Raw genomic sequence first — 27746 nt, forward strand, 5'->3', positions numbered from 1 at the left:
TTTTTTGCACCGCAGCCAGGCCGCGTTCGTACAAGCAACGCAAGCAAAACTGTACGCTTCCAGGGGGAGCTTGCGTAGCCGGGAGGGAGAGACCAGAGAGTTGAGAGCAACGTTGCCCATAGAACAGAGTTGACCGGAGTAGAGAGCCAAACCAATGTGTAGCACAGAAGCCGGCGTGCATTTGCCCAGTGTTGGTGTTCGACAAGAGAGCACAGCGGAGAGGTAGCTCAGAATGTAGACTGCATGCATTCCTGAAGCGGCAGATTTCCCAGTAGAAGAGAGTCAACGCGGTTTATTGCTCGTGCGACAGAGAACGGGGTTCGGCAGAGTGCGACCTGGAAGGTAAACGCGGCAGTGGAGCACAGCAGACAGCAGTCCAGAGACAAACGCCCGCGGGATGCAGTTGAACGGGGGACGGCGGTAATGGTGGTGGTGGTGGTCGATTGTTGGATTCTGAATGCGGCTCAAACCGGCCCCGCGAGTGCTCCAAGGTGCGCTCGTCATTCCGATGTAGCCGTGGATAAGACCGGTTGGGTTCGGATCTCGCCGCCGCCACCACCGCCTCCCAGCGTCAACGCGGCGGAACGCATCGATTTCTGGACGCCCAAGGGGAGGCGTGGTCGGTGCTTTTGGTCGTAGTTGTTGCAGTTCTAGTCGTGCTGCTCTGCTGCTGCTGGTGGTGGTGGTTGGCTGCTGGTGGATCGTGCGCGATTTACAACCTCATCACACCTCCCCCCCCACTCTTCTCGAGACAAAGGTCAAAGTGCGTTTGTCTTCGTCGGAGGCTCTCGACTTCGCCGCGCAACTCCTGCCCCGCTCGGTGCCACCTGCCGCGGGGCCGACACGAGGAGGAGGACTTCAACGCCACGCGCTCGAGGGAGCGGGGGGGGGGGGTTGAGCATTCGTCAGCGAGACGTGCAGGGAGTCGGTCAAAGCGACCCCCCGGGGGGGGGACGTTGGATGCGAGCGACTGTTGAGACCGTGCAGCCGGGGAGACTGGAGATTGACTCAGAGGACTCACGCCGCACATACTTTGTGGAGGTGGTGGGGGGGGGGGTACAGCAGGGGGGTTCATTCGGACCTACAAGAAAGAGGAGGTCTGTAAGAGGAGAGTGGACTCAAGCTAAGATTCACGGAGAGAGAGCGCGAGGTGTGTGAGAGTTGGGGGTTCACTCTGACCCCACCACTCCGCCTCGAGAAGGGGGTTTAAGAGATCGGGTTCAGTCAGAGACCCCCCCCACCTGCTCCCTTAGATTGGGGAGGTTGTGATAGTTGGGGAGGGCTCTGGATCGGGTCTGCTCCTGCACGGCATCACCACCACCAACATCACCACCAACATCACCACCACCAACATCACCACCACCAACATCACCACCACCAACATCACCACCACCATCGTCGTCATGGGCTCCATGCGGAGACCCAAATACCGCAGCTCGCCCAACCTGCAGGGCGAGGTGTTCCGCTACGACCTGGCGCCGTGCCTCCAGGAGGAGCGCGCCTCCCTCTCGGGGCATCCGCAGCCGGGATCGGAGATCACCTGGGACAGGTGAGAGAGGGGGGGAGAGGGGGGGGGACAGGTGAGAAGGGGGGGCAGGTGGGAGGGAGGGGACAGGTGAGAGGGAGGGGCAGGTGAGAGAGGGGGGGCAGGTGAGAGAGAGGGGGGACGTGAGAGGGGGGGCAGGTGAGAGAGGGGAGGACAGGTGAGGGGGGGCAGGTGAGAGAGGGGGGGAGCAGGTAAGAGCGGAGACAGGTGAGAGAGGGGGGGCGTGAGAGAGAGGGGGGCAGGTGAGAGAGGGGGGGCAGGTGAGAGAGGGGGGGCAGGTGAGAGGGGGGGCAGGTGAGAGAGAGGGGGGGCAGGTGAGGGAGAGGGGGGGCAGGTGAGAGAGGGGGGCAGGTGAGAGGGGGCAGGTGAGAGGAGGGGGGGCAGGTGAGAGAGGGGGGGGCAGGTGAGAGAGGGGGGGCAGGTGAGAGAGGGGGGGCAGGTGAGAGAGGGGGGGCAGGTGAGAGGGGGGGCAGGTGAGGGAGAGGGGGGGCAGGTGAGAGAGGGGGGGCAGGTGAGAGGGGGGCAGGTGAGAGGGGGGCAGGTGAGAGAGGGGGGGGGCAGGTGAGAGAGGGGGGGGCAGGTGAGAGGGGGGGGGGGCGCGTGCGGTCAGCTCTCAACCGTGCGTGGTTTCGTACGGAGCGAGCCTCCTCCTCCCCCACCTCGCATCGTGTTTGTTGTGGGGAGCTGAGGACGTGGGTTTGGTGGCGGGGGTTGACGTTTAATCAATTGGCCATACTTCACCAGGCAATTTGGTCAGTGCGGTGGTGCGGGCAGTGGGGGGGTGAGCGAATCGCCCTCAAGGAGCCCGAGGCGGCATGTGTCTGCCGCTCGCCTCCCGTGATGGGGCACAGCGAAGTAGGGCAGCGTCCTTCACTCGCCTTCAGAGCACGGCGGTGGGGGCGGCACTTTCACCGATAAGACATCGTCGGCGTGAGGGGCCGACACGCGTTGTAAACCATTGTTGGGGGGGGGCGGGGGTGGGTGACTGCAGCACTGTGATGATGATGGGGGGGAGGGGGTGACCACGCGCGGCTTTGCAATAGACATCACTAGGGGTAGAGGTAACGGCAGTGTGCAGATCGCAGGCGGGGGGGGGAGGACTTCGGTCATAGAGGAGGAGAGGGCAGGGGAAGGCTGTGGACGTCTCCCTGGTTCGGTGGGGGGAAGGGGGTTAGAGGTCGCGAGGGCAGCACGAGAGAATGAGCAAACCCCACCCCCGCTGGGGTCGAAGGTTGCCTGGGGGACTCCGGGGTCGAAGGTCGCCTGGAGGTGCTCCGGGGTCAAAGCTTTGGCGACTTGGTGCGGGGATGAGGGTAGAGTGGGGGGAGAGGTAGGAGAGTGTGTAGAGGGAAGGGTAGGGGAGTGAGTAGGGTGGGGAGAGGTAGGGGAGTGTGTAGAGTAGGGAGAGGTAGGGGAGTGTGTAGAGTGGGGAGAGGTAGGGAAGTAAGGAGAGGTGGGAGAGTGTGTAGAGGAGGGAGAGGCAGGGGAGTGTGTAGAGGATGGTGTAGAGTAGGGAGAGGTAGGAGAGTGAGTAGCGTAGGGAGAGGTAGGAGAGTGAGTGGAGAGGAGTAGAGTGAGATGAGAGGGAAGAGATAGGCAGGGGAGGGAGGATATTGGAGACAGTGAGGGGTGACGATGACATTGATCCTGGATTGGATTGGGAGCCAGAGTGGAGAGGTCTCTGAGTCTGGGGATTGACGTGGTCACATTTTACGTGGCGTGGGTGACAGTGGCATTTTGTATCGCCTGGAGTTTTGGAGGCGAGGGTTGTGCGGAGATGAGAAATGCTGTGGAGGCCGTAGCGAGTTGATGCTGGTGGACACGGCGGCCCTACTCGCCGTCGACACATCCTTGATGCGGGCAGATGTTGCTCGGACGGGACGTGGAAAGTATCGCACCACCGAGCTCAGGAGGGTCCGAGAGGCGTGGTGGGAAGGGATCGCTGACAACTCCGTGGCTCCGCACTGGCCAGGGACCGAGTCCGAGTTCAGGACGGCGCAACGAATTCGGCGAGAGCGCAGCGAGAATTTGAGAGCAACGTGGAAGATGTGAAGCCCGAGCAGGTGCAGCGCTGGCAGGCGTCACCCGCGGGGCTGTTGCGATAAGCGATTGTCGTCGAAATTGAGTGACGCTCTCTCCCAGAGCACGCGGGAGCGAGAAGTCGCTGCAGATGTTTGCTCCTGGCTGTGATTCTGAACGCCCATCGTGTCGCATCGTCATCAGAACTCTCCCAAAACTGCGCATACGTAACGGCGTAGGAACACGCCGCGTAGGTTCGCGTGGCTACAAGATTTATTAAGAGCTCGTCTCGTCTTCCCGAACGCAAGGGGTTGGTCGCACCATGCATGGGCAATCCTTCACCACTGACTTCTGTCTTCTGCCGTCCTCGCTGTCTGTTCCAGCGTGAGCCTCGTCCATGCGCTGATGTCATCCATCCATTGTCATCCATCCATTGTCATCCATCCATTGGCATCCTTCGTCTTCCTCGCGCACGTGAACCGGCCACTGTGCCTCGCATAATCTGCTGTTCCAAACAAGTTCCATTGTTTTCTTTCTCATGACATAACCACAGTAGGCTAGCTTACTTGATTCTATCACCGCTAAAGACAACAGCTGATTTATTTTGTTTTCCCCTGTTGAGCCTGCTTCGTGGAGCACTTCAGGTTGATTAGGGCTCCGAACCCAAGTGTCAGTTGATGCTTACAAGGTGGATTAATCGATGAATGGAACATGGAGGCGGTGAGCGATGAATACTGATTATGCTGCACCTCTGATGGGCTCCAATAGACCAGTTCTACGTGAGCTCTGAGCGCCCAACAGCTGGAGAGAATGCTCACGATAAAGCCACCGCTTCGGTCACGTTCCACTCTCTTAGCGTTCTACCGTGAGCCTGGAGTGCACGGGGCAGGAGATGTTGTAGCCGACCCTGCTGGCGATCATGTGAAGCCGGTGGAGGGAGGTGAGGCAGCTGTCGGAATCTCGCAGAGGATGACCGGCGCGGGCGAGATGGTTGAACGTGTGTCTCACCACGCTGTACTCACCATGCATTGTGTCTCACCACGCTGTACTCACCATGCATTGTGTCCTACCACGCTATACTCACCATGCATTGTGTCTCACCACGCTGTACTCACCATGCATTGTGTCTCACCACGCTGTACTCACCATGCATTGTGTCCCACCACGCTGTACTCACCATGCATTGTGTCCTACCACGCTGTACTCACCATGCATTGTGTCTCACCACGCTGTACTCACCATGCATTGTGTCCTACCACGCTGTACTCACCATGCATTGTGTCTCACCACGCTGTACTCACCATGCATTGTGTCTCACCACGCTGTACTCACCATGCATTGTGTCCTACCACGCTGTACTCACCATGCATTGTGTCCTACCACGCTGTACTCACCATGTATTGTGTCCCACCACGCTGTACTCACCATGCATTGTGTCTCACCACGCTGTACTCACCATGCATTGTGTCCCACCACGCTGTACTCACCATGCATTGTGTCCCACCACGCTGTACTCACCATGTATTGTGTCCCACCACGCTGTACTCACCATGCATTGTGTCCCACCACGCTGTACTCACCATGCATTGTGTCCCACCACGCTGTACTCACCATGCATTGTGTCCCACCACGCTGTACTCACCATGCATTGTGTCCCACCACGCTGTACTCACCATGTATTGTGTCCCACCACGCTGTACTCACCATGCATTGTGTCCCACCACGCTGTACTCACCATGCATTGTGTCCCACCACGCTGTACTCACCATGCATTGTGTCCCACCACGCTGTACTCACCATGCATTGTGTCCCACCACGCTGTACTCACCATGCATTGTGTCCCACCACGCTGTACTCACCATGCATTGTGTCCCACCACGCTGTACTCACCATGCATTGTGTCCCACCACGCTGTACTCACCATGCATTGTGTCCCACCACGCTGTACTCACCATGCATTGTGTCCCACCACGCTGTACTCACCATGCATTGTGTCCCACCACGCTGTACTCACCATGCATTGTGTCCCACCACGCTGTACTCACCATGCATTGTGTCCCACCACGCTGTACTCACCATGCATTGTGTCCCACCACGCTGTACTCACCATGCATTGTGTCCCACCACGCTGTACTCACCATGCATTGTGTCCCACCACGCTGTACTCACCATGCATTGTGTCCCACCACGCTGTACTCACCATGCATTGTGTCCCACCACGCTGTACTCACCATGCATTGTCTCACCACGCTGTACTCACCATGCATTGTGTCCCACCACGCTGTACTCACCATGCATTGTGTCCCACCACGCTGTACTCACCATGCATTGTGTCTCACCACGCTGTACTCAACATGCATTGTCTCACCACGCTGTACTCACCATGCATTGTCTCACCACGCTGTACTCACCATGCATTGTGTCCCACCACGCTGTACTCACCATGCATTGTGTCCCACCACGCTGTACTCACCATGCATTGTGTCCCACCACGCTGTACTCACCATGCATTGTGTGCCACCACGCTGTACTCACCATGCATTGTGTCCCACCACGCTGTACTCACCATGCATTGTGTGCCACCACGCTGTACTTACCATGCATTGTGTCCCACAACGCTGTACTCACCATGCATTGTGTCCCACCACGCTGTACTCACCATGCATTGTGTCCCACCACGCTGTACTCACCATGCATTGTGTGCCACCACGCTGTACTCACCATGCATTATGTCTCACCACGCTGTACTCACCATGCATTGTGTCCCACCACGCTGTACTCACCATGCATTGTGTCCCACCACGCTGTACTCACCATGCATTGTGTGCCACCACGCTGTACTCACCATGTATTGTGTCCCACCACGCTGTACCCACCATGCATTGTGTCCCACCACGCTGTACTCACCATGCATTGTGTCCCACCACGCTGTACTCACCATGCATTGTGTCCCACCACGCTGTACTCACCATGCATTGTGTCCCACCACGCTGTACCCACCATGCATTGTGTCCCACAACGCTGTACTCACCATGCATTGTGTCCCACCACGCTGTACCCACCATGCATTGTGTCCCACCACGCTGTACTCACCATGCATTGTGTCCCACCACGCTGTACTCACCATGCATTGTGTCCCACCACGCTGTACCCACCATGCATTGTGTCCCACCACGCTGTACCCACCATGCATTGTGTCCCACCACGCTGTACTCACCATGCATTGTGTCCCACCACGCTGCACTCACCATGCATTGTGTCTCACCACGCTGTACTCACCATGCATTGTGTCCCACCACGCTGTACCCACCATGCATTGTCTCACCACGCTGTACTCACCATGCATTGTGTCCCACCACGCTGTACTCACCATGCATTGTGTCCCACCACGCTGTACTCACCATGCATTATGTCTCACCACGCTGTACTCACCATGCATTGTGTCTCACCACGCTGTACTCACCATGCATTGTGTCTCACCACGCTGTACTCACCATGCATTGTGTCTCACCACGCTGTACTCACCATGCATTGTGTCTCACCACGCTGCACTCACCATGCATTGTGTCTCACCACGCTGTACTCACCATGCATTGTGTCTCACCACGCTGTACTCACCATGCATTGTGTCCCACCACGCGTTACTCACCATGCATTGTGTCCCACCACGCTGTACTCACCATGCATTGTGTCCCACCACGCTGTACTCACCATGCATTGTGCACCCCACGCTGTACCCACCGCGCGTGGGCACCCAATGCAAATCTAATCCTTGGCCACATTCCCATACAGCGTTCCGATGCGCTGCGAGGGGGAAGGCTTGAGATAGCAGTGTGTAGTGAAGGGGGCACGTTCCGTTCCAGAGCCTGTTTGTTCACCATGATGATGTTGTAATTGTTGGGATATTGTTATAAAGTTGAATCGTGAACTCATTACAACTGAAGTGTATGTATAAGCGTATTTCCAAAACACTTTTTTTATTATTATTATAGTTTTAATTGGAATAAGTGTGCAATGAAATTAGTTTTTACGTGGTTGCAAATCGATATTGAAATGTGTACACCCTTTGATTCCAAAGAACACAGGATGAGATGTTATTATCCTTTGTGCAAGCACTTCCAAGAGTTCATGAACAGTGAGCCTGGTGAAATTTGGGGAGCGCATCGTCAGTAGTGAACTTTTGGGTCCTAGGGTGTTTCGGCCTTTCATACTATACACCCTCCCCAAAGGCGGCCAGCGACAGGGTGATCAATCCTACGCTTGCGTCCCATTCCCAATTAGTCATAGGAGTTGCCTTGTTGTTGGTAGCCAACATCCCATGGGACTATGCATGGCAGGGGCGTCCTCCTCCCTGAGTCAAGCATTGTTGACTGCATACCTCCTGGCCCTCTCACTTTGGGGCCCAGCTGGGGTCTTTCCTCTTCATCCAGAGCCACTGACTGCTGCCTTCTGCCGCCTCTGATACAGCTTTGATTGCCGAACGCTGGCTCTGGCCCTTAATTCCCAGGTCTCTAAGCAGTCTGGTTGTAGATGTTGCCACAAAACCTCTGCAGCCCACCTCCACTAGTCGGACTTCTGTGTTCCAGCCATGATGCCGTGCTTCGGCAGCTAGATCGGCATAGCGCAGATGTTTTCGCTCATAAGCCTCATCTACTGAGTCCTCCCAGGGTACTGTGAGCTCAATGATGAAGACCTTCTTGAGCGAACGGGACCAGAGCACCATGTCAGGTCTTAGGGTGGTGGTTGCGATCTCCGGAGGAAACACAAGTTGCCGGCCAATGTCAGCTAGCATTTTCCAGTCGCGGGCCAAGCGCAGCTGGTCTCGCTCTATTGGTGTAGAGCCGCTCTTCGGTGGTTTAGCCCCTTCGCGGACAAAGGTCGTCCGTAAGGGGTGTGATGCTGCTGGGGGTGGTAGGGAGTTGGTGGCAGCTCGCTTGTCCTCCAGGGCGGACGCAAGGTTTTTAAGGACTTGGTTGTGACGCCAAGTGTAGCGTCCTTGGGTGAGGCTTGTTTTACACCCTGTAAGAATGTGCCTGAGGTTGGCTGGCATGGAACAGAGGGCACAGTCCGGATCTTCACCATACCATTGGTGAAGATTAACTGGTGTTGGAAGGATGTCATATGTTGCTCTGATGGAAAAGCTCAACCGCCTCGCTTCCATGGCCCACAGATCCTTCCAGCTGATCTTTGGAACACACACGTGTGTTACTCGTGAGCAGAATAAAAATGCCCATTTACATTTAAGTAACTGCCTATTTCGTGAATTGGCTTTAAGTGAATATAAGCTACGTGTGACAGATTCCACACAATCACGGACCCATTACAATCCAGACGCTGATGATGTAAAAACGAGGCCCATATCACAGCTCAGGATGTTAGTAGTGGCAGCTATGCACAGAAAAACGATTCGCTCCGTAAAATTCCGCAAAATATTCTCAACTTACGCGAATAATAAGCACAGTTACCGAATCTGATGGTGAATAAAGCCACAATTACGTTTTCCCACGTCTTCACGGGGACCTCGCTGTGATTTGATTCACAACTAAGTTGACCACATCTCGTGCATATGCTATTTATAGTGTACAGTGTGTGTGTGTGTGTGCCCCCCACTGTGCCAGTAAGTTGGCACAGTGGGGGGCACAGGTGGTGCATCAGCCAGTCGACTCAGTCATTCGACCCGTGGCACCTGGGTCAGCCCCGTTACCTCCTGCCAGCGGGCGTTCGACACTTCACGTGGCCTCAAGGTGCACATAGCCTGGCACAAGCGTCGTGGTGACGTCACCGCCACTTCGTGGCGAATGGCGGTTGTTGTTGTTGTGTGCCAGTGCGGCCTTCATAGGTGCTCGCTAACAGCACTTGCCCCTACAGTCTGTTAAGGCTATACGGGGGATCCTTATCTTTGTGTGCCAGTGTGCGTGTGTGTGCCAGTGCTGGGTCAATCGTGTGAAAAGAGTCCTGCTTAGGAAGACGGTCTTGATGTACATGGGCAGACAAGCACACACACACAATACAAAGATCCCCCGTATAGCCTTAACGGACTTTTGGGGCAAGTGCTGTTAGCAAGTAGCACCTATGAAAGCCTGCACGGCACACGAGAGGGTAGGTGGACTAGCACCACACCAGACCGCCTTTGTCTCAACGGTGTTGATGTTTACACATCGCATGAGGTATTCATTTTAGGTTGAGTCGACCTAGGGGAGACCCAGGACCGGTTAGATAATCATCAGTGGCGTTGGCCACGAGTGGGAATCGAACCCGGGTCGCCGGGTTCATAGCGCGGCGCGCTAACCATGACACTTGCTCCCCCCCCACAACAAGACAAAGACGCACACACACTCAGTGCCACACCAAATTCTGCAGTGGACATAATCCCCACACTGACTTGCGCTGGGTTCACGTGTGTGTGCGTGCGTGTCACAGTGTGTGTGTGTGTGTCACAGTGTGTGTGTGTGTGTGCGTGCGTGTCACAGTGTGTGTGTGCGTGTCACAGTGTGTGTGTGTGTGCGCGTGCGTGTCACAGTGTGTGTGTGTGTGTATGCGTGCGTGTCACAGTGTGTGTGTGTGTATGCGTGCGTGTCACAGTGTGTGTGTGTGTATGCGTGCGTGTCACAGTGTGTGTGTGTATGCGTGCGTGTCACAGTGTGTGTGTGTATGCGTGCGTGTCACAGTGTGTGTGTGTGTGTATGCGTGCGTGTCACAGTGTGTGTGTGTATGCGTGCGTGTCACAGTGTGTGTGTGTGTATGCGTGCGTGTCACAGTGTGTGTGTATGCGTGCGTGTCACAGTGTGTGTGTGCGTGCGTGTCACAGTGTGTGTGTGCGTGCGTGTCACAGTGTGTGTGTGCGTGCGTGTCACAGTGTGTGTGTGCGTGCGTGTCACAGTGTGTGTGTGTGCGTGTCACAGTGTGTGTGTGCGTGCGTGTCACAGTGTGTGTGTGCGTGCGTGTCACAGTGTGTGTGTGCGTGCGTGTCACAGTGTGTGTGTGCGTGCGTGTCACAGTGTGTGTGTGCGTGCGTGTCACAGTGTGCGTGTGTGAGGAGCGGGAGTGTTGCGGTTAGCGCGCTGCGCTGCGAACGCGGTGACCCGGGTTCGATTCCCGCTCACGGCCAACACCAGTGACGATTATCTGAACCGGTCGTGGATCTCCCCTAGGTCGACTCAGCCTCAAATGAGTACCTGGTGCGATGTATAAACATCGCCACTAGGGAGGCAAAGGCGGCCGAGCGTGGTGTTGGCCACCCACCCCCTCGTGTGCCGTGCCGGCCTTCATAGGTGCTCGCTAACAGCACTTGCCCCTACAGTCTGATAAGGCTATATGGGGGATCTTTGTCTTGTGTGAGGAGCGGGAGTGTAGTGGTTAGCGCGCTGCGCTGCGAACGCGGTGACCCGGGTTTCATTCCTGCTCATAGCCAACATCGGTGACGATGATCTGAACCGGTCTTGGGCCTCCCCTAGGTCGATTGAGCATCAAATGAGTGCCTGGTGCGGCGTGTAAACATCGCCACTAGGGAGACAAAGGCGGCCGGGCGTTGTGCTGACCTCTCACCCCCTCGTGTGTCGTGCCGGCCTTCGTAGGTGCTCGCTAACAGCACTTGCCCAACCTGTCTGTTAAGGCTACATGGGGGATCTTTGTCTTTGTCTGTGTGCGTGTGTCACAGTGTACAGGAGCGAGTCGTGGCCGTGTTTTCCCGCAAGGGCCTGAAGGACAACGAGCTGTTCGTGTTGACGGAGAAAGTCCGGTGAGTGGCGAGGCCGGTGGCCACGCGGCTCAAGTGGCTCACCACCACAACTCCTCACCACAACTCCTCACCACAACTCCTCACCACAACTCACCACCACAACTCCTCACCACAACTCCTCACCACAACTCCTCACCACAACCCTTCGCCACCACACGCACGGGCCTTCACTCGGATGGAGGGGCAGGCGGACGGGCGCTCGAAGCGTTGGCGAGATGTTAATTCCCTCGCCTGGTACGCAGGAGGTCGTGGGTTCGATCCCGACCCTGATGCCTGTTATAAATTTGGAGTTTGCGATGTCTCTCTCTCCCCATGGTCATGTGGATTTTTCTCCGGGTCCTCCGCTTTTCCCTCCATTATTTAGAAACGCGCGTTTAGATTATTTGGCTGCTATAATTTTTCCACTTGATGATAAGCCACTTCGTTGAGCTATCATGTTGTGGCCAGGTTGCTTCTGAAAAAAGAGCTACCCCCCCTTGGGATGAGGAATACGGATGACGTTGAGGACGGTGATGAGGACGATGGTGACGACGATGATGATGACGAAGAATGTGATGAGGATGATGGTGACGACGATGATGATGATGACGATGATACGGATCAGACTGGAGTCGGAGACGATTGACAGTTTCGAGAGTCAAGAGCTACCGATTGTCTGCGGCCCCCTACAGGTTCCCTCGCTCGGTGCGGCAGCGTAGTAGATGCTTTCCCAAAAAATAGGGCGCACAAAGAGAAACAGCTGCCTGCCGAGTAGCGCACACAGTACACACACAGTACACGCACACACAGCACACATACACAGTACTCGCACTACACAGTACGTTCAGTACTCACACACAGCACGCACACACAGTGCACACAGAGTGTTGTCCAACCTCCGACTGCATAGCCGCTTGTAGATTGAATTCAAAGCGGCGAGGGATACCTGCCCGAACGTTCATCAAGTTGCCCAACTCTTTGCACCTTGAGCACCGCCGGCCGTGCCACGTGCGCGGGCATCGTGCAGGCGCGAGAGTCGATTCGTTCCGATAGATGCAAATTCTAATCAAACCGTGGAAGTTATTTTTGGGATCCCCTGGGCAAAGTCCGTTGAGCTCGCCAGCTCTCTTTCAAGGGCGAACCCTCCTCCCCAGTGGGGCGGTGGGGGATGGTGGAGGGGAGCGGTGGCGCAGCGGTTAGCGCTACGCTGCGCTACGAACCCGGCAAACAAGGGTTCGATTCCCGCTCACGGCAAACACCGGTGACGATTAATTATTTGAACTGGTCCTGGGCCTCCCCTAGGTCGACTCGGCCTCAAATGAGTACCTGGTGCGGTGCATAGTAAACATCGCCACTGGGGAGACAAAGGCGGTCTGGCGTGGTGCTGGCCACCCACCCCCTCGTGTGCCGTGCCGGCCTTCATAGGTGCTACTCGCTAACAGCACTTACCCCAACAGTCTGTTCAGGCTATAAGGGGGATCTTTGTCTTTTTCTGGTGGGGGGTGGTGAGGAGTGGTGGGGGGCGGGTGGTGGTGATGGTGATGGGTACAGATATGGCGCCACACAACATTTCAATTATTCAACAAAGCAGCATCGCACCAAGCCAGGCGTCGTGAGAGAACGCTCACAAGACGTGTGAACGCATTGCCCGCAGGTCACGCGGCGAGTGCATCGTGAGGTCGGCAGGGATGGACGAGACGAAGCGAAACCAGGAAGTGCTGAACGAGACGCGGAGCATTCCGCGGTCGAAGTTTAAAATATGGGGAATGAGGCTCAAAAAGTTTGCAAGAATTGTTTTTTTCCCATGAGAATAATGTTAAAAAACGAATCCATTGCGAATGGAATCGTGGGAGGGCGGCCGTGGGTGAATCATTGCACGCCTACATTGTGTGTGACCAGCTTGCGTATTAACTCATCACCGCCGTCACTTTTGGTTTACCCATTACCCTGCGTATCCCCTCCCTCACCCACATTCTGACCCCCCGCCTTCCCCCCGTCCAAACCCAAACCCTTGTCCCCTGCAGGCATTTATTGAAGTCTCACGTGGGCCCGCTCATTCTGGACTATTTTAAGGTGCACCTGCATGCACGTACACCCACGCGCGCGCGTGTGTCTGCGTTTGTGTGTCTGCGCGCGTGTGTCTGCGTGCGTGTGTGTCTGCCTGCGTGTGTGTCTGCGTGCGTTTGTGTGTCTGCGCGCGTTTGTGTGTCTGTGTGCGTGTGTGTGCGTGCGTGCGTGTGTCTGTGTTTGTGTACGTTTTGTTACGGCGAGTGTGGCTGCCTTGCAAAGAGACACTCTCGGCCGACTCTCGCGTCTCGGTGAACCCTCGCTCCGTGAGAGTTGTGACACTTGCTGTGAAGGAAAACCTCCCTTGCTGTTGGAACGATACAGAATGTTTCGATAGTCATTCATGGGAATGTCTTTCCTTCCTCGTCCTCTTCTTCCTTCTTCTTCCTCCTTCTTAAATCTTGACCTAAAGCTTTCGTGACTGCAGGAATTCATAATTGTTGGGTCTTTCGGTAAAGCCACGTAGATATTTTCTTTGAACCTATCGACGCGATTTTTACCGAAAGTCAGAGCAGCGGCCCCCAGACTGCCAGCAGTGGTCTGCGACGCTCCCCCAGGTGGTCCGTAGTGGCTGTGACCCCAACGCAGGTTGATCCGGACAATAACGACGACGTCTCTGCCTTTTGTTTCGGACATTTATTAATATTTGACTCATCTTATTTAATAATAAAAAATGGAGTTAGGTAAACTAACCGGATTAAACTTAGCCTGACCCTAAGATCTGAATGTCCCTCCCCCTCCCCGCCCAAATCAAAACCTTATATCTGGGTAATTTCATACTTTGTATATTCCAGTAACATTAATAATTTTGCATGACAATTATTTAGAGAGATGAGTGAATGCGTTTAGTCACCAGGGGTAAGGGGGGCGGCGCTGTGTGGCCCGTGTGAATGTGAGCAGTCCGTGGGCCAAAATAGTTTGAGGAGCACTGCTCTAGAACAACAGCTGTAACTTGACACTGACGTGGCCGAGCAGAATAACTGCTTCGGGAGTAGCCGGAGCGACGAACATCTGCCAAGCGACAGAAGCAAACGCCTCCGACGCGACGGTGCCGGCGCTCGCACGAGCCCGAGACCATTTCGGGGTTTGTCGCTCGGCTTGTGAGATAACCGTGCGGCCCTGTAATCCACCGGGCACCACCGCGATTTTCATCGGACGGTGCCGGAGCGCACGCGAGCCCGACAGACGTCGGTGAATCGTTGCGCAGTGTCGGGGACCCTACGCTGCCTCCGTTGCCGTTGCAGCTCAACTCCTGGCCCTCTTGCATTTCCATTCGGTTTGGCCCCCTTTTGGGAGGGCGGCCTGCGGCGGTCAGCATTTTGCAAACGATTCAATTGTACGGGGACACGGTTTGCTAAATGGCTGCTTGACACTGATGAATTCCTTTTGGCCTGCAACGGAATGCTGGCCCTGGTTCCACGGGTTGGCACACGGCTATGTGCGCGTGTGTGTGTGCGTGTGTGCGTGCGTACGCGCGGATGGAGACAACGCTGAGAAGCGGCCCAAATGCCCGTGACCTTGCCATGAATGAATATCTGAAGCGTCGTGTCACTTCAGTTACAGGGGATATTGAGCGTCCCAGGGTAACGCGCGAATTTCAACGCACGGCGTCTGTGATAGTTCCCGTCGTGTGACAGCATCACCAACGTGGAGACCCCCCCCCCCCGTCCTCCTCCCCCTCCTCCCCCCAAGTCAAATGTTGACCGTGTTTTAGTGTCAATGTTGACCTTGGGCAGTTCAGCTTTAATTGCTGTAAAAAAAATTGTTAACCTGACACCATCTGCTGCGAGCGCTGGTAATTGTGTCACTCGGTTTACCACCGTGCCTTACGAGTGTACAATAATTGACGATGTATGCCGGCTCGATGGGGCCACGTGGGGGGTGGAGTGGTGGCGCGGTGGTTGGCGCACGATCACACCTGCCTACCCTACTGATGTAGGCTTCACGCTGACTCTTTTAAAACCCCGTTGCCACAAACCGATATACAAGCCTCATCTCGTAGCGCTTTGTTAAATGTTGGAAGAAAACAAAATATTTCGACTTGACTTTTTTAAAATGTGTATATGAAGAGCAGCGTTGCCAGCGCCGTCGCTTGAACCGGTAGGGTTGGCAATCGTTGCACCACGAACTCGGTCACCTGAGTTCAATTCCAGGCTACGGCTAATATCGGTTTGTGAGTGGTGTCTTCACCGGTTCCTCGGCCATCCCCAACTCGCACTGACCAGCAGGGTGAAGTATGGTTCATTATTCCCCACATGGACATGACATGGGGAGGCCTTCATCCAGCAGTGGATTGATAATGGCCTGTGAATTAATTTTTTTCGTGTTATATAAATGGAATGCCCTAACATGAAATATTGACGCTCACTCTATTCCAAAATTGTTTTAAATCTAGATTTCTTTATTAAGCAGTACATATTTTCTTGCCGTAAGTTACGCACGAGCAGAAGGCTTTTTCTCACCATTCAGCACACAGGGCAAGAAGCCATTGGCAATGGGAAGACAAAGTTAGCCAGGCCACATGCGGTGTTTGCCGTATCGCCCCCTTCTTGTGCTGTGCCGGCGTTACTTGGGTGTTTGCTGAACACCAATTGCCCCGGTAGTCTGTGTATGGGAGATATAGTTTTGTTCATGATATGTTTGTTTGTAAGTTAGGAGAGTTACAATGCTTTGGCGGAATGTGTGATGCTTCAGAAATTGCTGAAAATAGAAAAAAACCGTGTGTTTGTGTGTTTGTGTGCATTGTATCTGAATGTTGATGGCAATGCTGATGAAATTATGATAATTATAATTGAATGACATGATTCGAATGGTAATTTAATGAGCGAATTCAGCAGTGACTTATTTTTCCCATCGGACTCTTAAATTAAAATTCGTTTAAAATAAGATGTTCGCCCAGCGCACTCGGCAAAACGCCTTGTTGGGGTTTTTTTTGTTCTCCCGTCCGTCTGGCTATCGTCTCCTCCACCTTCGCTACCTCCTCCACCTCCTCCAGATGCAGCTCCTGACGAGGGGCATGGTGATCCTGAGAGAGAAGCTGCGCTACTGTGAAGGTATCCGCTGAGCTCGCGAAACGCGCCAACCCTCGCTGAACAAGTCTAGGCCGACGGTCGACTTTGATAGATCGAAAACTCATTTCTCTTAGAACTGTTTTTGTCTTTAATTTGTTGTGCTTCCCCCCCCCCCGCACCTCCGGTTGGCACGATGAGGGGGGAGGGGGGAGAAAGCGATTATGCAAAGGTCATTGGTGAATGCCCTGCAGCGCAATCCCAGCGATCTGTGTTCGACTCCTGACGGTGGATACCATCGAGTATCCGCTGCGGGACGCGCTCTCTGTAAAAGATCGGACAGAGGGGGAGACAAAGGTGGCTGGGCATGGCGTAGGCAGCCTCAGCGGGTGATCGCTCCTCGGCAACAGCGCGAGCCTTTAGTAGTCCGTGATGTGTGTGGGTACGTTGACCTTTGCACCGTACGCAGCCAACCCTGCTAGTCATACTCTTTGGTTCTTTCGGTAAAGTCACGTAGCTGAAAATAAAAATTATAATACAAATAAAAATAACTAGTCGTAGGTGCGTGAATGACTCCTGTGGTGGTGGCGGTGGCGATGCCGTGTCGTTGTTTTGAAGGTCAAAAGTTGCTGGACACCCTGGCGGAAGTGTGGGAATATTTCTTCGGTGAAATCCTGCCGACCCTCCAAGCCGTGTTCTACCCGGTGCAGGTGACGAACGCGGCCGGCCGTGAGCTCCGGTCCACAACACCGCTCCCGTCCACAACACCGCTCCCCCTGCCTCCTCCCCCCCCCCCTAAAAAGATCTTCCACCTTTACCAGGGTTCCCAAACAATGCACCGTCCAGAAACCCATTTGTTTCAGAGAGCCCCCCGAATCGGAGTAAGACACCACGCCCGTGTTCATTGCGTTATCATCCTCGCCCTTTTATTATTATCATCAGCATCGATCAGTGCCAATTAGCAAATCGAGCAGCGTTGAGCCTTGACGGTGTTTGGCAAACAGGGCCTACAGCCGGCTGCTGCTGCTGTTGCTGCTGTTGTTGTTGTTGTTGCTGCTGTTGTTGTTGCTGCTGCTGTTGTTGTTGCTGCTGTTGTTGCTGTTGTTGCTGCTGTTGTTGTTGCTGCTGCTGCTGCTGATGTTGTTGCTGCTGCTGCTGTTGTTGTTGTTGTTGCTGCTGTTGTTGTTGCTGCTGCTGCTGTTGTTGTTGTTGTTGCTGCTGTTGTTGCTGCTGTTGTTGTTTCTGCTGTTGTTGCTGCTGTTGTTGTTGCTGCTGCTGTTGTTGTTGCCTATGCTCCCCGCCCTGACCAATCCACGCTGACCAGCACGTTAAAATATGGCCAGCGTAATGCCAGCGTGACGATCTCGCGCTGCGTGTGCGGCTGCGGCACAGCCTGCTGTGCCATGCAAATCTTCCTCTTGCTGACACTGCCTCCCCTGTTCATGCGTTACTGTTCTTGTCAAATTCAATAATTTCCTACTCGCGTTGACTTGTCAAGGTGGTCTTCACCTCCTGTTTACAGCCGATAGCCAGCAGTGGACATTCCACATTCCCATGCTGAGGCCGAGTTTCTCTGTAGGACAACCACTGTTGACCTTTTTTTTATCGACCCCAGGCAGGACAGGCGGTTCATTCATTCCCTCCACGTAACCTGCCAATTGCGAGCCGCTCACTCCACCACTGAGCCACTCTGGCCAACGGCGTGATGTTAGCTCCCTCACCTGGTATGCAGGAGATCGTGGGTCCCATCCCGACCCTGACGCCTGCTGCATATTTGGAGATTGCATGTATCCCTCCCCGTGGTCGCGTCCACTTTTCTCCGGGCCCTCTCCGATTTTTCCCTCCACGACGTTTACAAAACATGCGTTTTCTAAAGTATGCGCCTGCTGTGCGTAGACACGTGATAAGCCACTTCATCGAGCAATCACTTGTGGGCCAGGTCACTTCTGAAAAAGAGCCACACAGCTCGGTGAGCTTTGCTACCTGGATAAATGAACAAAAATAGTTTTATCTTCTTGGTTCTTTCGGTAAAGTCACGTAGAAGGGAAATAATAAAATAATAAAAATAAAACATAATAAAATACAATTCTCACGACGTTTCGGCCACAACGCAAGCAGCCGTCCTCAGGTGAAGAACAGGTCTGTCGGAAAGACAGCGTCTGAATGAGCACCACCATGCTTGGCAGCGTTTATTTAAGCTGGGTTGGAGGAGGAAGGGCACCTTGACAAAGGAATTTGCATATCAAGAGAAATTTAGCATATTTATGGGAAATGCAGATATTGGATTAGTCACTACTTGTGGAATGCGTAGGAGGTGGGGGGGGTTTCAAAGTCATATTATGCCCGTACATTATGTAGGATTAGCAGCATCAAAGGGAGGGAGGAGGGTTTTAATAGTAAGGAGCTGCAGCAGCTAAACCACCACGTAAAAAACTAAAATAGAAACTATTGCATATTTGGAGTTTGCAATAGTTTTAGTTTACAAGTTGCATGCGCGTCCATCGTATTTGTGACCGGGGGGGGCGGGGGAGGCGGGGGCACTCCGGCACTGTGCTCCACCTCGATCGCGCGTTCCCTCCCGGCAGGGCAAGGAGCTGAGCGTGCGGCAGATGTCCTTGCTCGCCTTCCGCAACGCGATCCCGCTCAAGCTGAAGCTGGACGAGGCGCTGATCCGGCCGCGTGCTCGCGTGCCCCCCACCATCGCGCAGATGCTGCTGGTGCTGGAGGTGCGTGCCCAGGATTCCGTGGGGGGGGGGGGAGGGGGCAGTGGGGGGGAGGGGCGGCGGAGGACGCTGGCGGCAGAGCAGAGGTCGCAAACGGGTTTTGATTCCTTACCCGTACCCGGCCGCACCAGGGTCGCAAACGGGTACCCGTACCCGTACCCGGCCGGGTACGGGTAGCCGGGTATCGGGTAGGGTACCCGATTGCAACCTCTGCGGCAGAGGTCGCCAGGTTCATAGAGCGGCGTGCGAACACCGCTGCACCGCCACTCCTCCCTTCGCCTTAGCTCTCCTGCTTGTTACTGAACTTCAGAGTTTGGCTTGGGGGGTGGGGGGTGGGTAGGGGGGGGGGGGCTTGAGGACATTTTTCCAGGGAAACAAAACTCGAGAGCAAACCACAGAAGGAATGCATTGCATGTTCATTAATAAATGTATTTTCGTTTGAACAATATAAACATTACCACCGTTCTTGGTAGTGCTGCGTATGCTACTACCAAGAAAGGAGTGTGCATGTTTAAGGGCAGGCCAACTCTGCCACGGCGGGGAGCACAGGTGGTGCATCTGCCCGTCGTCTCACTCCGCACACCTTGGGTTTGTCTCATCACGTGGCCTCAGCGTGCACTAATCCTGACAAAGACACCCATACCAGGCCGTGCGTGCGCTTACGTACGCGAATAAATCTTGGGTGGGCGGAGCGGTGGTTGCAGGGGTTAGCGCGCTGCTCCACGAACCCGGCCAAACCCGAGTTCGATTCCCGCTCACGGCCATCACCATAGACGATCATCTGTACCGGTAATATGCGTCCCCTAGGTCGACTCGGCCTCAAATGACCACCCGGTGCGGTTTGTAAAAACATCGCCATTCGGGGGAAAACAAAGGCGGCCGGCCGGCCCCCCCTGCCGTGTACCCGCGCCGGCCTTCAAACGCGCCGCTACTCGCTAAAGGCACGTGCCCCGACAGTGCGTTGAGGCTAACGCGGGGTCTGGGCGGGGGCGTTCCTTTGTCTCCCGCAGAGCGTCCACGAGCCCCAAGGCCCCACGAGCGAGTACCTGCAGCTGGAAGCGCTGATCCCGCGCGTCGTCTCCTCGTACCTCGGCACGTTCGGCACGGTGCACGCCGGTGGGGATCTGGCCGAGCACTCGGTGTGCCTTCTCGGTGAGCGCCCCTCTCCCCCACCCCCCGCCTCCGACGGACGGACGGATACGCACGACGGAAACTTCTCCGACGGAAACTTAACCTTCTTACTTTGTGGGGTGACCTTCATACGGGTGTGGTTTAATGAAGGGACTGAAGTTTTTTTTGGTTTATGTGCCTATCATGAGTCTGTTGAGACCAGAAGTCATCATCATCATCATCGCGATCCATGGGCAGATAAGGCCGTAGGTGTCCACTGCACATTTCGTCAATTGTTTCCACTTTTATTCTGTCTTGTGCCAACATGCTCAAGTGGTGCCACATCTTGCTGGCACAAATCTCTCCAAGCCGTTCTCTGTGAGGTCTTCCTCTCTTTCCCGTTCTTCACATTTTTCCGAACAACAACAACACTTTTATTTATCCTGTTGCTGTCCATCCTACTACCACTACGTGTGTCCAAAGAGTGCCACTTTCGTTTCTCATCACCGCCTGCAATCAGCAATCAGAGACCAGAAGTATCTCTTAATATTCTTTTTTCTCTTTCCCTCTCTCTCTCTCCCTTGTTTATTTCCCTCCAAGGGAAACCCTGGGTTAATTGTGCATACATCGTGCACAGCAATGGTGCGATTGCAACAAATCATAACGCAGAATTCAGGTCTACCCCCGCCCCCAGGTCCCTCTGTTAAATTTCTCAGCACACCGAGATGTCGTGCCGTAATGTTCTTGACATCCGCAGCTGCCCCTGCCAGCCTCGTCTGGTCACAAAGTTAGTGCGTATGCGCAACTCGGATTTATCGCTAGCGGTTCTGCCAAAAGCACGTTTCGCGTTTTGGAATATGGAGACGTTTCCATCTGGTGGAGTGTTTTGGCCAGATGTTAACAACCAATCTGCCAAATCTGCCAGCGCGTGAATCGTGCGTGTTGTAAAAAAAACATTAAAAATAATACTGACATTGGAGTCGAACTGCAGTGGCTGGCACTCGGCTGCATTATACAACTCAAGTTAGTCTGGGACGACATTCTTTTGATGATTTTACTTACAATGGACAAAGGGCCGATTAAGTGTAACTGGACGGACACGGTTCAGTGGTTAGAGCAGTGAAACTCTGACGCGCGAGCTCCTGAATTTAAATTCTGATCACGATTGACCCAGTTTCACTCTTCTTAGTGTCATCATGACGATGGTGATAATTATTGTCATCATCCTCATCAGTCGTTACCATCGTATCCTCACGGCATCATCGACATCACCGCCACCATCTGACCTCCCAAGCCAAGCATCGATAGCGTGTCGTTGACCCAGCACACTAAATTCACACTGTCTCCCGTACTCGCACGCACTCACACACGCGTTCCGTCCCGCAGAGAAGCGCTTCTCCTGCCGTCCTCCCAAGACCTCGCAGCTGGCCGGCTCGCCCACCGTCAAGAGCGCACCGCCGCGCTCCTGGAGCCATAACGGCCACCCGCTGGGGCCTCTGCCGGAGACCGAATGCGACACGGGGGCGGCCGCGCAGATCTCCTCGCCGGGGGACGGCACTGCCGGAGACCCCAACCGCGGGCCAACCCCCGGCGAGGTCGCCCGGGGCCCGGACGCGATCGGCGCCGTCGTCCCCGATGCCGTCGTGCAGAGCCTCGTGAAGAGCCTCAGTGAGTCCGAGATCGCCGACAAGCCGACGGCCAAGCTGGAGGCATGCTGCTCCTTCGCGCAGGACCTCAAGTCGCTGGAGATCTGCCGCGCCGAGCAGAGCGTGTCGGTGCCCGACCTCCTAGTGCCATCCTTCTCCACCGCCCAGCAGGAGCAGCTGCTGGGGGCCTTGCACGAGCGGGCGGCCGACCACCTGGCCAAGGGATCGAGCGCCTCCGACGCCGCCTTCCCGGGCCTCTCCGAGCTCCCGAACTCCGCGGGTTCGCGAGCCGCGCCCGGGGACGCGCGCGAATACGGCGGTGGCGTCGCGGGCGGTAGCGGCAGCAGCAGCAGCGAGTACAGTAGCCTCGGCGTACCGGAGGGGGGCGGCCGCAAGTCGCCGTGCCACCTGCACCAGCGCGAGCTGAGAGCGGCGGGCCGCGCGCTGCCCTACACGGTGAGCGAGCCCATCCTGCGCGGCGGCCGCGGCGGCGGCGGCGGCCGCGATTTGGCGGCGTGCGCGCGCGACGGCGCCCTGCGGAACTTGGGACTCGAGCACGCCGAGTTCCGGGACCTGTGAGGAGTGACGGCGTGATGGCGCACGGCCTGCGGCGCTGCTGCCAGTTTGCGAGTTTAAAGCGAGATGAAACTCTCCCTCCCTCCCACACACACACCACGCCCCAGCCAAAACAAATTACGCCTCTTATCTCAGATATCTGTCCAGGCTGTGTGCTCTGGGTTGTTTGAAATGAAGATTTTTTTGCGTATTTGTTTATTAAAATTTTCTGTGCGCTGTGTATACCATTGCATACACAGTAGGATTATAAGCAGTGCCATTGGGAACAAGGCGATCTGTGCACCAGCGTAACATAATGTGTTGCTTATATTAGAACTGTGCTTATATCAAACTTCTCCTGTCCCAGAGCGACGCACCAGCTCCTTCATGGCACCCCTGTGGTGGCACTGTATCGTGAAATGATGAGGTCCCTGAGAGTCGATTCAAAGTCGGCTTGTTGGTTTTTTTGTTGTCTCATTGATGAAGCTTCGAGCACAGCCATTGTGTGTGTCGCTTCAAGATGAGAGCGGTTCGTTGTTGGGTTACGTCTCCCGCTGTGAATGGCCCGAGTCACAGAAAGCCACAAGTGACCAGCGGTCAGCCTGAATGGATGGACTTTGAAAGTTATCACGATTTAATGATGAATTATGCATTTTTTTTTTTGCTCACGACGGCTCGCGAGCGTCCTCAATAATTTCACGAGTGGCGCAGCTCCCCCGACGCGTTCCCCTCGGGTTTGTCCCGCGCGTCGTTCCGCACCGCGTCCGGCGTTTTCCCGCGCGCGTGCCGGGACCTTCTCCGGGACACCGAATTCCTCCGGTGGAACAGCGGCGCGGTCCGAGTCCAGGCACACGCCACGGGAGAGCCGTGCGTACTGCACGTCCGCGGGAAACTTACCGCAAGACACAACAACGTGAGGGGGCAGTCCCAAGGCCGCCGTTAACATTATTAGGCATTTCAATCGCTTCTTAAAAAGGAAGACTGGGCATCTGCGGCGTCGAAAAATAAACGTTTATTCCTGAGAAATAACCCCCGCCTCCACTTCTCCGTCCTGAGGCTGCGTCGCTCGGCATGGTGGGCTACGTACGGTGTGAAAGAAGTTCAACATACACACACTCCTACTGTACCTAAACACAAGCCTCCTGCCATACAGGAAATCCTATCACCGGTGGGTGGGGTGTTGGGGGGGTAAAGGCAGTTTAAGTTTCGTTCTGTCTCACAGTACTGAGAACTGAAGGGATGCATTCACATTGTTTTTCATAACCGTGTCTGAGCAGAGGGCCCGAAGTGCTCCCAAACTCCCGATCGACCAGCAAACAAACGGCAGCAGAATCTTAATTTTGTGCTGGAGGAATGCGATGAGCTCCAAACGCTCTTTCGCGTCCGGTCGACAATACGTAGTGATCTGGCGCACGCGCGCTCTGGACACGTAGCAACATCTCTGTGAATCCACTTTACGATCGGGGCGTTATGTTGAACATACTTCACCACGCCGGTCGGTGTGGGTTTGTGAAGACGTGCTATCGTGTGCAGTACAACAATGTGTTTTTCCGCACTGGCCTCTGCCATCACACCACGCAGCTCCGCGTCATGCATGGCGGTCGTCCATCCAAGCGCTATCCAGGCTCAAGCCGGCTTGGCTTTCAAAATCTGACGAGATTGAAACGTATTCCAGGTGATGTGGTCACAGGCACGAGACGGATACTTCAGAATAAACACTCCCAATCCCATGCCAGGTTTGGGATTGTCATTGTTTAGGTAATCGGTAACACCACCAGGAATGCAATGTATGCTTTGTTGAACTTCTTTCGCACCCTACGTAAGCAACCATGCTCATCAGAGTTGCGGGGAAGGACCACGCAACATTTAATTCACGAAATCCCGCTTGCTGTAATCAAGGAATGTCGCAATGAATCTTAAGACACTATTCGCGAGGATTCCTCCGAGAGGAGCTTTATTTGGCGTTGGGGGAGAAAACTTGAGTGCCCAGGGGGCAAAAAACGGAGGTCCCCACAGATGGGTTCACAAACCCACTTCCTGTCCGAGCCGCCTCCCAAGCCCGGCCGGATGTGGAGCGTCGCAATTCAGCGTGATCCACTGACGCTTGCTTCCAAAGCGCTGACGCACAAGGCCCCCCCCCACACGCTGACGCAGTGTCGGTAACTGTTATCGCTCCTGGGCCTCCCCTAGGTCGACTCGGCCTCAAACGAGCACGACGAAAGGCGGCCGGGGCGTGGTGCTGGCCACACCGCCCCCTCGTGTGTCGTGCCGGCCTTCATAGGGTGCTCGCTAGCAGCACTTGCCCCAAGTCTGCTAAGGCTGTATGGGGGGGGGGGGGGTTGTAAGGTTGGGGCTATATGTCGACGATTGCCCTCGACTGGATGTTGGTGGAGGTGGCCGACTGGTGAATTTGTGCGCTGCCAATGTAATAATTCGTGTAATGAGTGCACCGAGAGTATTTGTGTTTATAAAAAAAAAATGCAATGTGTATCGTGTAACAATTACTTTATATTCTCTCTGCATTCGTCATCATCATCGTCGTCGTCATCATCAACCACGATCCATCCACTGCCGAATGAAGGCCTCCCCACGACATCGCCAACCCGCGCGGCGGTCCCGTGACGATTCGCCTTGCTGCTGCTGCTGCACGTGCACCGATTTCACCGCTGCACTTCCCCGGTGTCGCTGCTCTGGGTCGCCTTTTCTCTGTTCGCTGCCAATCCTTCGCTCGTCTCGTTCATTTGCCGTCATCATTTCTAGCCGTGCCCCTGCCCCCCAGGTCCGATAAATTACTTTAGCAAACACCAAACTGAAACCTATTGCAAAGAATCGTGTCTGCATGAACCACATATACTTTTGATGAACATGCAAACAAAAAAAACACATGCTCTAATAGTATAATGATGCATTGTCTTTGTGCTGTTCGCCTTTTAGCGTCCTCTGGTATGACACTGTTTGAGACGAGGCTCTAAAGGAAGCTGTCTCTGGTGTGGACCAATCAGTTTCTAATGCGTGGTTAATGCAGACATGGTTCCTTGCAAAAGGTTTCAGTTTGCTGTTTTAACATCTTAACACAACTGTTTTATTGCCAGAAAGGGTAACACCTATTCTTATATTTTGATACCGGCAAGGGAGGTCGCATGTTCTTATGAAGGCCTTGGTTTTCTAGATATTTTATGACTATATCAGTTTGCACTAAATCAACTGCCTTTTTCATAGTCTAAAATTCTAAGAGCCAGGCATTGTGGCATGTTTATATTAATGTGTTTTTTTCGAATGTGAATGATAGTTTGTATGTATGTAGCAAATGGTAGCAAGGGCTTTTCAAAATCTAACCTGTTCATGTGTTTGTACATTACTCAGTTCTCCAAGAAAGTCATGGACTATATGTGTGTGTCCGCTACGCGTCCGATAAGTCTGAAGTTCTTGAAATCATTATTGTCTTTTAAAACTGACAAACGCTTCTAGGATTGAGGTGCTTTATTTTTGTGTAAACATTCTCTCTCTCTCTCGTAATGAGATGGCAACATTTACAAGGGTAGATCGAGTCTTTTTTTTTAATGCGTTTTTTTATTTGTGTGAACATAGAGCGAAAATAGTTCCGCTGATTTATTTCAACAGCAGGTCCCGCTTCTTTGATGTTGTCCAGACATATTTATTTCCATTTTTCCATCCCATAAAGGGCCGAGTTAACTTCTTTGCGCGCGGCGTCTGGAACGTCCTGCTCTCTCTGAACAATGATCTATTTAGGTAGAAAAAAAAAAAAGAATATATCACAATATATTATTTATTTTATTTTTCAACCTATTTGACTTTACCGAAAGAACCAAAGAGTATGGATTCCTGTAGTCACGAAAGCTTCAAATCAATAATTAATTATCTATTTCCCAGGGTACATAATTTTATTTTTTATTATACGGATCCGCGCAACATTTCTCCGCCAGTTTTATGACGCGCTCTTTATCGTGCATTGCTGGTTCCGGAACGTTCTCTTCAGAGTTCTGGAGCCCGCTGTATACGGATCTGTGCATCATAACACACGCGGTGATAGTCGACGCGTTTCTCTAACGTCCGTCCGCCTGTGTGCGTGCGTGCATGCGTGCGTAAAGCACGTCAAGGTTTTCTCGTTAGCCCAAGAACTGCCACAATTCTAAGAACCGCAACTCGCCACTTGTGATGCTGAACCACAAGACGACAGCAGGAAGCCAGCCCTTTATTGGGTTGGTTGCGCGTGGCTTCGCCGACTCGAAACAAGAGCGTTCAACTTTGCAATGGCGTAGGTAAAAAATAAAATTAATAAAAGTAATAATAGAAATAAAATTATAATTCACGACGTTTCGGAGGCAACACAAGTCTCCGTCATCAAGTTAACTTGTATTTAAGAACTTGTTACTTGGAATTTTTGCCTCACTTGATACAGCAAATCTAGCTGTGACGGTCCCACCTGATGACGGAGACTTGTGTTCCTCCGAAACGTCGTGAATTATTATTTTATTTTATTTCTATTATTACTTTTATTAATTTTATTTTTATTTTTTTACCTTCGTGACTTTACCGAAAAAACCTAAGAGTATGAATCCTTGCAGTCACGAAATCTTCAAATCTAGAATTTGCAACGGCGCTCTGGCTTCTGAAACCTTCAATACATTTTCAAACTTTCAAAACGTCACCGCAGTGGCCCGGGTCGGTGACCGACGGTCATTTAAACCCAGAGCGAACCGGCGGGAAGTTATTTTAAGGAACGCGGCACAAAGCAGATGGCTGCAATTACTGACAAATGCCCTTCGCCCGCCGCGATTTCATTTCCCCGCCGACTTGTGGCTCGTAAGGGAGACGCGGATTCACGATCGCCTCTTGACTGCTTCGCCTTCGTTCTCGCGCTGCAAAGCCGGCAACGGCCGGTTCGGCGTCGAACCGGTCGTGGCTTGTTTCCCTGAAATGAGTCTTTGGCTGCCGGTAAACTCTATACATTCTCGCGGAGGCTACGGGCGTGTTTTCTTAAAGCGTGTTTTTTTAACGGGTCAGAGGAGTCGGCCGACAACTGAATAAACTAAGGCGCCACAATGGGACATGGTTGTCGTAGTTGAGAGAATATTTTTTTTGGAGGAAGAGTTCCGTGTGAGATCGTCAACACTGATACCGCAGTGAGGACGAGGGTCCTGCTGGATGGGATGACGTTTGCACTGGTGTGAGATGAGAATTATATTATTTTATTGGATAAAAAGAGGGGCTTGTATCAGATTAAATGAGAATTGTGTTTGGTATTCGACAAGGGTTCCGTAACAGATGAGACGAGGGTTTTGTATGGGATGAAAATGATGATGACTCGCCGATAATAAGTGGCAGTGATAAAAA

General features: G+C 53.8%; 1 protein-coding gene across 2 annotated transcripts; it reads left to right on the plus strand.

The window, feature by feature from the left end:
* On the plus strand, positions 1-27695 carry LOC133350183 (proline-rich protein 5-like). Of its 2 annotated transcripts, none has more exons than XM_061564265.1 (8): positions 1-1549; positions 11223-11303; positions 13307-13355; positions 16345-16402; positions 16976-17067; positions 18943-19083; positions 20091-20232; positions 21577-27695. In XM_061564265.1, the coding sequence occupies exons 1-8, from the start codon at positions 1404-1406 to the stop codon at positions 22413-22415; spliced, it is 1548 nt and encodes a 515-aa protein (XP_061420249.1). In that variant the 5' UTR covers positions 1-1403; the 3' UTR covers positions 22416-27695. The 2 variants fall into 2 exon arrangements, with proteins under 2 accessions (XP_061420249.1, XP_061420251.1); XM_061564267.1 differs by lacking the exon at positions 1-1549 and adding an exon at positions 3158-4562.
* Positions 27696-27746: the final 51 nt, after the last annotated feature.

The sequence above is a fragment of the Lethenteron reissneri genome, chromosome 33 (assembly GCF_015708825.2).
Source record: "Lethenteron reissneri isolate LAM-NWPU_2019-01 chromosome 33, ASM1570882v1, whole genome shotgun sequence".
Lineage (NCBI taxonomy): Eukaryota > Metazoa > Chordata > Hyperoartia > Petromyzontiformes > Petromyzontidae > Lethenteron > Lethenteron reissneri.

What these genes read in the sequence shown, in the direction of transcription:
- LOC133350183 (XM_061564265.1), top strand. Translation starts at nt 1,404, where the DNA reads ATGGGCTCCATGCGGAGACCCAAATACCGCAGCTCGCCCAACCTGCAG. An exon ending in GAAGCTGCGCTACTGTGAAG is followed by an intron (nt 16,403 to 16,975) that starts GTATCCGCTGAG and finishes GTTGTTTTGAAG; the next exon opens with GTCAAAAGTTGCTGGACACC. An exon ending in AGATGCTGCTGGTGCTGGAG is followed by an intron (nt 19,084 to 20,090) that starts GTGCGTGCCCAG and finishes TGTCTCCCGCAG; the next exon opens with AGCGTCCACGAGCCCCAAGG.